At 28.2% G+C, this 12,765-nt stretch overlaps 1 protein-coding gene across 1 annotated transcript in view; it reads right to left on the bottom strand.

The window, feature by feature from the left end:
- Window positions 1-921: 921 nt before the first annotated feature.
- LOC107456668 (protein Tob1-like) overlaps window positions 922-12,765 on the bottom strand; it is a 36,564-nt gene continuing 24,720 nt past the window's right edge. Inside the window, exons 3-4 of the mRNA XM_016074598.3 lie at window positions 9,206-9,455; window positions 922-8,552 (exon numbers count right to left, since the gene is read on the bottom strand). Coding sequence (XP_015930084.1) covers window positions 7,851-8,552; window positions 9,206-9,455 — 952 coding nt within the window. The 3' untranslated portion in view covers window positions 922-7,850. The remainder of the gene's footprint in view (window positions 8,553-9,205; window positions 9,456-12,765) is intronic.

Genomic DNA, 12,765 nt, shown 5'->3' with positions numbered 1-12,765 from the left:
CCTATTTTATCACGTGAATTACATTAATTGCCGCTTCATTGGAAAATAAGGATAATTATTCTTTAAGCATTTAAGTTTTAATTCTTTTTTCCTAATATTGATAACAGAAGAAAAAAGCGTAGAAAATGGAAATATTCTTTTCCTCCGTATTAATATTCTTGAATCTCATTCTTTGGTTCTTTTTGCGATGTAAGACGAGACTTACATTTTATCAGTTATTTTTTACATTAGACTCGATTAATAGCTAAACATTTGCAGGGGTAAACAAAAAAATTTAAGATTAGTGGATTAACTTAAAAAAATTAATCCATTATTTAATTATTTTTTCCACTTTAATTTTTTAATAATTAAAATGGTAAAAACCCATTTTAATTATTAAAAAATTTTAAAAACCACACTTCCAAAAGAAATGATTGTCTAAAAGAAAATTACTTTCGAGAGTAAAAGAATTTCGCAGTTTCTCGATTAAGGAAGGGCAACATTTTAAGAAAATTACAATTTAAATTTAAAGTGATTTAAAATAAAGTGGAATATTCATAATACATCTAATAATAATAATTTTCATATATGTTTAGTAAAATAAAAATAATTAAATAATGGATTAATTTTTCTGAAATATTAAAAAAACTAAAAATTGCGAGAAAAAAAATTAGGAAAACTTTCTTTTTGCTCTGAAAAAACATCATTTCAATTTACATTGCACTTTAATAATATTTTAACATTTATATGTTTACAAAAAATATTAACCGTCTTAGAAGTCATATATCATTCCAATATATTTATCACAAGTCTTAGAAATAATCGTATAGGTCTAACCACACATTCCAAATACTTACTAAAATTACTTATTATCCAGCATTCATTTGATTTGTATAGGTGTGGCAGTGAGTGTTGTAAAATGTGAAATAAACACAGACATCATTTTTTTTATAGAAATAATGCTCAAACGTTTATTACAAACTTAAAAATATAAGAACGTATGAAAAATCTGACAACTATAAGATATTATATGTGCACATCACATTAGAGGAACGAACACACGTGGAACAAGAATTATAAATCTGCATTGGCAAAAATGCTACAAAGATTATCATACTCATCTGTATATAGCAGCAACAACAAATTGCTACAAAAGACACGGATGAAAGTGATATTTGCTTAACTTAAAAACTAAATCGAGTCCATGATCACAACATCAGAAGAATATGAAGAGTTTAAAAAATTCCAAGTATTTAGAGAGAGGTTTATTTCATCCGTCTTACAAAAATTAAAAATATATTTAAATGTCTAGTAAAAATACCTAGAAAATGTTTTTTTTCACGAATGAACAATTCTATAAAATTAGAAAGTAACAAATTATCGAAAAATGTTTTTTTTTCCTTTTACGAGCAATTACATTTAGTATTTGCATGAAAAGTAGAACATTATAGTGAAAAATACTAAGACTCAAATGTATGTCATACAAGAACAGCAAAAACATTCAAAATTAAAGGTAAGTACATACCCAAAAGTTGAATTATATTAATATTTAACAGTAAATACCCATTACAGGCTTTTTAAAGAGGAAAACTACCACTTACTATCGAAAACTAAATGAGATAAATAATATTGGAAATTGTCTTTAAATGCTTTTATTTAATAAGGAGTTTTGTTTAAAAACCATATCGATTTAATTTTAGAATTTTGCAGAATAGAAAATTATTGGCCTCGATAATTTCATTGCAAAAATATCGTTATTTTTATAGTTAAAAATTATTTAGTTATTTAAAAAAATACCAATAAAGCTAATTTCAATTCTTTACTTGCTCACAATAATTTTCACTGTAAATAGCATTGATAGTAATAAAGCTGTCTTTCTTTTTTAAAAAATCTATAAAGTATAAAAAATTTAATTAGGAAATTAATAAAATGCTTTGAATTCCATTTAAAAAAATGCAACAAAAATTTTTTTCGGTTAGAAATAGAAAAATTTTATAATGGTAAAACCATTAAATAAAAAAAACGTAAAGATATGCTTTTTTTAATAGTTCAAAAATATTAAAGTGAGTGTTAAAATAAATAATGAAAATTTTTTTGCTAAAAGAAATTAAAAAAACAAGTTTCGAAAAAAAAATCATTGGAACGATATGGTTTAGAAACTCCACACCCGAATATCAGAAATAATTTCAATACTTTACTTGTATTCTTTATTTTAATTATACAAATAATTCGAAGCACACATATTTCTACTTTAAATTACTACGAAAGCAAATGATCACCTAATATTTAGCATCCATCCTATTGTTTAAACAATTTTAAAATGTTTTTATTGTTTACTTGTAATGAAAAAAATTTCACAAAACAATAACACATAACACTGAAAAAATATATAAAAACAACCAAATATTTAGGACTGCATAGCTTGCGTAGGGATATATAAATATCAGTTCATAATTTATCAAGAGATTCGTCAGTATTTCTAATCTCTTTGAAAAGCATTTATTTCTTTCACATCTAAGTTATCTAATCCGGATTTTTTCGGACAAAGTAGTATCACACGTTTTCGAAAAAATACGATTACATTGAATGAAATATCTATTTTACATACAAATCATTTTGAGTTTAAAACCTCTTTCGTCATGAGTACTTCATACCATTCATTTCTTCCATTGTACTTCAGTTTTTGTACCTTTACATATAAAAGTAAGCTAATTACAGCACAACTTGCAAGTAGAAAATATAAAACTCCATCTTTTCTCTCCAAATTTCTCACAGATTTATATTACTTAGAAAGAATATTCAAATATATAATTTTATTTATTTATTTATGGTAACATTTTTCAACCATTTTTTTTTACATACAATGATATATAATATATATATTTATATATACTAACACAACATACATCCAGATTGAGTAAGAAAATATACCCGCCGCAAGTTTACAATATGAGAAAATCGATAAATACATTAAACACACGAATTTAAACGTGCATTTATATTATTAAGTACTTAACCAGATAAATATTTATCTATAGAAGAGACTGTATCTATAATTAATCTACAGAATAACAGAGTTGGCCTTTCAAAGTTTAAAGAGCAGGTTGCAAAGTTAGTTTAACCGTGCGACTTTTTTTTTCCTATAGTAAGTACATAATAAAAATATTTTTTTGCAGCTATCTTAAAATCGAATGTGTGTTCTCTCACAGCACACTGTAACATTTAAGATTTGGAGATCATTTTCTATCACAGTTTTAAACTGTCCGTGCATTACCAATTCAAATTGATGTTGCTTATGTTCTCTCAAAACGTTTTTTTTTTCTTTTTTCTTCTTAGATTGGCCTTATTAACCCATTTTATGATTCAGAATTGTAAAACTTTCGGCTTTACTATTCGAGTTTGAGTGCAAAATGATTAAAATTTAAAATGTCGCTTTCAGTTTTATGGATTTCTCATAACACCGCATTATAGAAAATGGGATTTAAAATAATTTATAGATAAAATAATTTATAGCCAACTGTATTAAAATTTATGATAAACAACAACAACTATATGATAAATAACGAATGCAACCAACATGGTGATAAAAATTTTCAAACTTAAAATCTTTTGAAAGCGATATTCTTCATTGCAATGAGCAATCAATCGATTACTTCGCTTTTTAATGGCTTCCACCTTCAAATATTGTGAGCTTCTCAATCAATATCAATTCAATTTCTATCATTCAGTTGTTTTGAGGAATTCCGATCTCTAGAAATGCTTTACTGTAATCCCGAAATCAAAATAAACATATTTGATATTTTAAACGTTAATTCTCCCTAAATAATTAAATAAGTTTTAATACATTAAACTGGTAGAGATAAGAATCAGAGTTCATCGAATATTTTTTAAGATTGAATCGACAAAAAAAGTTCATAAACTATACAAATTTACCAGAAAAACACTTAAAAAAATTGAATGTTGCAGAGTTTTCAGAAAATGTACTTAATTCTTCAGTTGTAACTAGAGTCTGTAGAAGTTGACATCTTTGTTCCTATAAAGTAGCCTGCTAAAAGGTTTTCTCACAGTCACGGAGCTATTTTTAGAGTAAAATCTACGAAATCATGAACAAAATTTTCAAGAATTATTTTTATTGACAATAAAAGATAAGTTTAATGATCAAACTATAAGTTAATATATAAGTTTTAATGATCAAAAATTAAAGTTAAGCAAGAATTGGGATTTAATTATTTAGCAAATGAACGTACTTAATTTAATTTTCCACTTTTCTGAAGAAAAAAAAGAAAGAAAAAAAAACATTGTCCGAAAGTTGGAAAAAAAGGGGGAAAAACTGTAATTTTTAATATGTTAACGACCCCATTTATTTCTGAAAAAAATAAGGGGCCGTTCACTCATTAAATTATGAATGTAAAATTTTCGAAGATTAATTGTAATTTATTAGTCGTGCTCGTATTATGCCGTATAGTTAGAATAATTTTCACATTGGGAAATACTCACACTAAGACGCCGGTTGCATTTACTATTTAACATATTTTTGCACACAGGTTCTCTAATATTCTCATTAACAACTATAATTGTTCGGTAGTTTTTTTTTATTGCGTAATGTAGATATTGGAAGCTCTAAAACTTCCAACTCAAAGGCAGCTAATTGACACAGGATTGGAGAACAATTTTCTAGGCTTAAAAGAATTTAAATTCAACTTTGACTACGGTTTATTTAAAAATATTTATAGGAAGAACTTGAATTCAGTTTTGATTTGTTAAAGTATATTCAAAATAGCAAGCAATGCAAAGAATTGTACATGCATATGAACATCAAAATCGTTGAAAGATAATTGGACAAAGTTTACATCTGAGCAGTTGTTTTTACACACAATGAGCACAATCAAGCTGAAACATTTTTCTTTAAATGTAAAAAAAAACTATTATGAAAAATTATCAGTTATCTAACATTCAAGAAACTCGATTTGAGCTCTGGAAAATGTCTTGAATCATATGAGAATTATCTTAAGTCACAAAGGCTATTAAAATTTATAAAAAGGCGCAAGAATATAAATAACTAAATGATGTTTCTTCTTAATGATTCGGTTGTTTTTTTATTTATTTAAAGAATTTTAATTGAGTAAGAAAATTCATCTTTAGACGAAGTGAGTCATTTTTACTTAGTTATAAGTAAATAAAATAATTGATTGAAAATTACACAGTTCACTATATAAATTAGGGATTCAAGAACTTAACCCTTGCTTAAAAACAAATCCACAACGCTATAAGTAACTAGTATTTCTCTTGAAAAAAATTTACTTACCTTTATTCAAAACTAATATTTAATTTTGTTTGTTTAAATTTTTAAATAAATGAATTTTACTAGCTGCTTATTTGCTAAAAAAATAGAAAGCCGTTTTCATTGAAATTACACTATCTATAATTTTTTTCAGTTTGACCAGTATATATAAAATCATTGTATTTTATGAAACTTATTCATTACTTTAAGTGATCATTAAACATATAATAATTTAGATATTTATAAAAACATATAGGATTCTGCATATTGCTTACATTCTTAATATTTTAAAATCATTAATTAAAAAAAATAGTTCACATTTCAGACGGCAAACATAACATGGGAAATAAAATGATGACGACTTTTTTATCTCAACAAGTGTGAATTGCAATTAATAAAAGCTTAAAGGCAGTGGTCAAAAATGTTGCAGTCAACTTTTTTAAATGCTTAAAAATTTAAAAAAAGTTTCAGTAATAGCCATTATTGTCAGAAAATTGAAGTATATATAGAGATTTCTATTAGAAGCTTGAGTATTTTTTTAATATTTTATAATATGTGAACAATCAATTTTATGTAATATTATTGTCTGTTATGTCTTAATGCAGTTATAACAATTTTGGAACAAGGTGAAAACTCGAGCAATTTAGCACCACTCACAAACTTTAACTTCCAATTGAAAAGCTGATATTTAAATAGCTCTAAATTATGTAGTAAAAGTACAGAAAAATATTTTTTTCCACAAACCTTTATAAATCACATTTCACAAAAAAAAAGAAACAAAATGAGCAAAATGTTAAAACTTAATACGAAACATAAATAATTTAAAATATTCTTTACACACATATCAACAAACTATAAAAATAAAAAAAGAAATTTAACAACAATCAGATAATTATTTGTCACAGAAAATAGTCTTCCTTTCCTCATGAACATAATAGTAATAAAATAACACAAGAGATATCAATAAAAACGGACCTACATTTTAACAAGGAAAAGATCACTATTCAACAAAAATGCACTTTTGTACTAATTCACACAACTTACTTTCTCTAATCTCACTAGACAACGATGAATCGGTGTGTTGCCAACATTGAAATCACAAATAACTTAAACCGCAGCAACATTTCAATCCATAACCGTATCAAACATTTCAGTTTATACAGAGTTCTGAGCGATTATTTTTTTTAAAAACTTAAAAAAGTTCCCACATATCATTTTTTTCAGAAAATAATTATTCCTTTAACATTATGATAAAAGTATTGTTAGCTGCCAAATGCTTGAGGGCATGGCGTTTTTTTTTTTAGTTAAGGTGGATCACATGAAGATTTGAAAAGTTCTTTCCTTGAAACTTTGTCTTAATGCATGGAGTGCACCAATTTTGTTTTTGCGAGTCCATCGTCCACTGTGTGCGACATTTGTAATAAATTATGTGGTTGCCTACCCAGAGAAAGAAAGCTATTATTTTGAGGAAGTGATCGATGATTTGTGCAGCCTGATGATTATTTATCATAAGTGTAGAATGATTGCAGACAATTAAAATTTCCCTAGGAGGGACTTCATTTGCTTTCTGATCCATTTACCTACCCGAACAAATTCTTGAAAGACTTTGTGTCTTTAATAAGCGTTAAAAAAGAATTTTTTTTTTCAATCACAGACTAACGTTCCACTCAAGGCCAAAGAAATATCTCAACATAGCAAGGGAGACTGATCATCGAATTGATCGCAAACAGTCTGGTTTTAAGTCAACTTTACACTTATCGCAAGTTAACGTAATTTTAACGTAATAACTCTTCTCATAAAAACATTCACTAGATAACTTTTCTTGTTTTTGCGAAATTAACTTTTTTTATACGCAACATTAAGATCTGAAATAAATTTGTTCTAAAATAATCGAGCATTGAGGTAAAAATATAATTTTAAATTTCAGTAATTTATCAGTACAATTAAGAAAATAAATCTTGTTTTTTATTTGAGAAAAATTACTATTTCATTTTAATTTTATTTGAAAATGGCATGAAAAAGCATCCAAGTAAACTAGTTTTACTTTGAACTTATTATGAAAGTTTTGCTGACTCACTGAAAAAAAATCTTCCTCATGAACAAGTCAGAGAATTATTTAAGATATTTTAGTTTTGGAGTAACACTGATTTTTCGGGATATATAATTTAAGATTGAAAGTTGTGGCGTTACTTGTAATATTTATTTATTTCTGTTACATTTGTCTTAGAAAGTATAACCTTCTTAATTTAAATCTATTTAAAAAGCTTGAATTTAAATTGTTTTAAAATGAAAATGTATGCAGAATTTAGATACTTAAACAATAGTTTAAAATTAAATTTTAAAAGTAAAAATTGCTCTCGCAGATAGTATTTAAAAATATAAGTTAAATGAAGCTTAAAAAAAGTAATGCTAAATTTTAATAGAGCTTGGAATAAACTCGATATTGAATAATAAACTCTGAATAACCTCTGATTTGAGTTTAATTATAATTATCGAACAATTTAATTGGATAAGCGCGTGATTTAGAACCAGGCTGAATTTATACCATCAGAGGATTTTCATAGTAATCGAGAAAAATTTTAAAAATAATTTAGTTGGCCATCAGGAGATGTTGGTTTGGATAGGACATTCCACCAACGTTGAAATTATCAATATTTCCACCATAGCTCTTGTTGCCGCTCTCAGCGGTGCTTTTGAAATTGACCGAGCCACTTGGCAGCCCATTCACAGGAGAAGTAGCATTGCTGAATGAACCCTTGTCCAAAAACAAGGACAGGGCATTGGCATTTGAAACAGCTTGACCCATTCGTGGATTTGATGTTGATTTTGTGGCCGTGCTGGGGTTGCTGTTTGGAGTCAGAAGACCAGAATTGCAGCTCTGTTGGCTTCCCAATCCAGTGGACGACGCATTGGTAAATATATCGTTTAGATAATTACCATCATAGAGACTGTGTCTCTGATTGGGTGACATTAGTGGTGTTGGTTGGAATGGTGACTGCTGTTGGAGATTAGCCAAAAGCAAAAAGCTGTTAGCATCTATCTGTGGCGACTGTTGACTCCCACTGTTGGGTGGGCTAGGAGATAAGGATCTCGGCCTTTGCTGAGAGGTAATGGGAGCAAACATTTGAGAAAGCTGTGTCTGCTGTTGCTGAATGATGGCACGTTGCTTGATGTAGCTACTGAATTCTGTGGGTGACATGCGTTGAGACCTCTTGCCGTTGCTCTTTAGCTTTGTGGAACCAAATTTTGTCTGAGCGAATGTCGCTGTTGTGAAAGTGAGCGGAGTAGTAACCTGTAAAGCAAAAGTGCATGTTGAAATACAATTCAGTTATAACTTCTTTAATAAATATTCTGATTTACTGTAATAACAGTATAGCAATAGTTTAATCTCATATGATATATTTCTTATTGAAGTTTGATAGTCTTTATAAGTTGCACGAGATAAAATAAAATTCTTCCAGACATGGGTATAAATATTTTTGGACGAAACAGCAGTCCCTGATTGCTATAAAATATTTTAATTCTAAAAGTAAACTTTTTTTTCATACTAGTTGATTTTGAAATGATTGATCAGTTTCTTTTTTTGCAATTTCTGAAGCTTTTAATATTTTAATTCTGTAGTATTTTTTCAATAAAAAACCATAAAAAATTCCTTTTCTAGAATTGTATTTTTTTTTCTCTTTTGAATTTACATTTATTTGATCAAATAGTTTAATTGGTTTAAATATCCACCCCAAAAAAATGGATTTGATAAAATAAAATCGTTTCTAGGGAACTGTTTCACATAGAACCAACAATAGATATAGGGCTAAAACTATTTCTTTTACAAATTGGCCTTAAAGTTAATATCAAATCAAGTTACTTTTCAAACCAAACTTTTCAATTTGCATTGTATATTTTTATAGAAAATGTATTTAAGTGATGTTTATGATTTGAGTATTGTACCTTTGGCAGGAAGCCAGTGATGGGGCTGGATGATGACTTGTATGTTGGTGAGGGTGAATTCCCGAAAGGACTGCTGGAAGAGGAAGAGCCGGATGAAAGAGACATCGATCCCAGCTGAGATGCAACAGAGTCGATGGGTTTGAAACATTGGGCTTCTGGATTGAAAGTACGATAGATTTCACGATCAGCGCGGTCTTCGGAACTTTCTGATTCAGAGTACAAAATCTTGACGCATCCCTTTTCGCCTAACCTGCGTAAGTAAAAAATAGTCATCAAATCTCAAATATATTTCAGAATATTTTAACTTTCACATAAACAATATATGACACGGGAATTTCTAAAAGGAAAAGTTTAGAGATATATTCTCGTATAATCGAGCAAACATATGGTTAGATAATCCCATTCTTCTCATTTTTAAATTGCATTTTTCAGCGGTCATTATGAAATTGCAGTTTAGTTATCTATATTAACTATATCTACTATTAACAATAATACTCACCTATGTCATAAAGTAATGCTAGAAATACAAATTTTCTATAATTGAAGAACTTATATTACTTTAATGAGCCTTCCCCAAATTACCAATGTTAAAATTTCTTGCAAAGTATATTAAATATTAGCAATATGTGTATGAGTATGAGCATGATTAGTTGCAAGTAACTGCGTATGTCATATAGAAAATAGAAAAAAAATAGGCATTTTAATGATTTTTTTTAAAATTTAAAATAAAAAATATTTCTTTATTATAGTGTGGAAGGGTTGGATTAAAATGTGCATTTAAATGTCAAGGACGAATCAAACTTTTGAATTCAGGAGTTATTCGTCTTAAGTTACTCCAAATGTTCTATAACTTAACCTTAACCTTTTTTCTTCTTACTTATTTTTTTTTTTAGTTTTATTATCTAATAAAATTTTACTACCTGAATAATTTAAAATCCATTCGTAAATTTCAAATGGTACTATATGTAAGAAATGGTAATGTTTTAAAAACAGTTAAATGGGGCTGTCTATTCATATAAAAAAAATCAGAATGTTTATAGATGTATGTGTGTATACATGTACCTTAAAGAAAACAGCGATTCTGAATCAATCCGCACCAAATTTGGTATATAGGTATACGTTTAAAGACACAGCTGACCTAACTATTTACATTAAAACTCTTTCCGCTTACCCAAATTACCGATACACGTTTTGCATTCGGAAGAAATAATTTTCATTAGAATTATATATATATTATAATATATATGAGTGATTTACTAGCTTTCAATATTTAGTTTTATCACACGTTCTAATGAATTATTTATCTTAGGTTTTCTATATTAGGTTATAATAACTTAGTAACTTCACTTAGTAACTTGATAATAACTTAGGTTATAATAACAAGTAAAATCAACTTAATAATTTGGTAACTTATGAGAATGACATCACAGCAATCATGTATCTATAGTTAAGGCTCCTCTTCAGTGGGTGCTGAACTATCAGCTATTATGGAGCAAACAAGTTCGCTAGTTACGTAGTGTTAACATTTGCATGAGAGTTTGAACTATCCTAGTTGATGTCTGTGTCGCTTGTAGCGACAAGTTTTCCAAATCTTGTAGCTCTTCCGCTTAGCTGAACGTTTTTGTTCCAAAATGGAGGATGAGTCGACCACTCTAATTCAAGGGCTCTAATCTAAAAGCATATGCAACCACGTATTTCTTATATTGATACTGTTTAATTGCGGGTTGAAACAGCTAAGAAAATAACATTTTTGAAATTATAAAAACTTGTGTGGGGATTTAATTATCGGCTATGTCAACCTTCATCTATCAAAAGGTACCTCAAGATAGAATCAAGTTAACATGTCTTATATACTAGTAATTCGATATTTAATATTTATAGTGGTAGTTACGCCACACGTGATTTATTTAACTTGAAAAAGGCCTCCTGGTAGGGCATAAGTATGTGAAAAAGAAAATCGTAAATCAGTAAGTTGTAGATTTTGGTAATTTATCGCTAGGGGGAGTTGATTTTAGCAACAGCATTATGCCAAATGATACTGAATAAAATTAATCTTTATTTTGAATCGACGAGCTTCGATAAGCATGTTTTGCTAAATCTGTTAACATAAAACAACCGGGAAGGGCAAAAAATATTAAAAAGAAAAAAATGAAATAGTTTTTTAGTTCAATTAATTGTGTTGGTATGCATCTTCCAGTTCTATGCATTATTTCGTAGTGCTGATTAATAATGATTGTATTTATCATTTACTTTTTTTCCCATTGTATGAATAACGAGCCTTCAGCTGGTGTAAAACATAGTAAAACTATTTTAGAGTAATCAGCCATTGTGTCATTTCCATTAACTCTATCTCCATGCCAACAAAACTCAGTTCTACTACTTATCACGCACTACACACTTTAATTACCTGAAAGAGTACTGTTAAAACTTGCCCTAGTTTCACTGCCAAGAGCACTAGGTCATTACCAATTTAACACGCATAGCCTCAGTCATTTAACTTAAGAAATGAAGCGAAAAAGGATTTGAAATTATGATATTGGATTTTATCGAATATGTTTAACGTAAAGTATAGAATTCACAAGATTAAAACTAAAATTAGCAAATACCAAATCATAATATGAATGTCTTAACTGCAGTTTTTAAAGAATGTGGCAATTGATTGAGCAAAGTCGTGGCTTTATCAGTCAGAAAGTAACTGTTTTTAATAAAATCAACCCTATTTAAAGTACTTATTTTTTGAAGCAGGCAAAAAATAGTTTTTCGATTACATCTTAATTAAATTTATTTTGTATATTAGGGATCTAAATGATAAAAATGATTACTATAAATTTGTTATAACATTTTATTTTTAGCACTGTTTTGTCGAAATAAAGTTCTATTACTCACAAATAAAATTATGCGTAAATTAGACATACAAAGTATTAAAGAACATAAAAGCAAACTTTATGGATTTAACAACACACACAGCAAAAATTGATCTTAATTATGTCTCAAATAGCTCAGTGACTTATTACCGTAAAACTTTTATAGCACATTGTCTTACTTATTCATTCCAAGTTTTGACACTCAGTCCACAATTGGTAATAATTGCGAATCGTACCACTTATACACTAGAAAGAAAAATTAAAGCTTGTATTCACGCTTTGACGCAGCGATCGTAGATAGAAAAGTGCCAAAATCATACTCCTAATTATGTATCGACATTAATTTAGTCTATAAGGAAACGTTATACGATTATCCCGTGATGCAATGGCGGTGCCTTTAAGGAACAAAATATACTTACGACCATATCAACATTCATCTATCAGAAGTTATAGAATTGAGCAAACATGTCTTTTATATCACTGAATTGGTATTTAATATTATTAGTGGTAGTCATGTGGCGACGTTCAACGTCGACATCATGTTATGTTAATGATTCCTCGAATTTACATTTGTACACAAACAATTTATTCCCTAGCAATATATTTAACATCGAGCATCACTCACGTAGAGATATAACAGCCTGAAGATTTGGTTTTTTGAATCGATTTCGCACATGCCAATTTCACAGCCACGCA

This window comes from Parasteatoda tepidariorum, chromosome 2 (assembly GCF_043381705.1).
Source record: "Parasteatoda tepidariorum isolate YZ-2023 chromosome 2, CAS_Ptep_4.0, whole genome shotgun sequence".
NCBI lineage: Eukaryota > Metazoa > Arthropoda > Arachnida > Araneae > Theridiidae > Parasteatoda > Parasteatoda tepidariorum.
The sequence above is the reverse complement of the archived record's forward strand: the minus strand, read 5'-3'. Positions and strand labels throughout refer to the sequence as shown.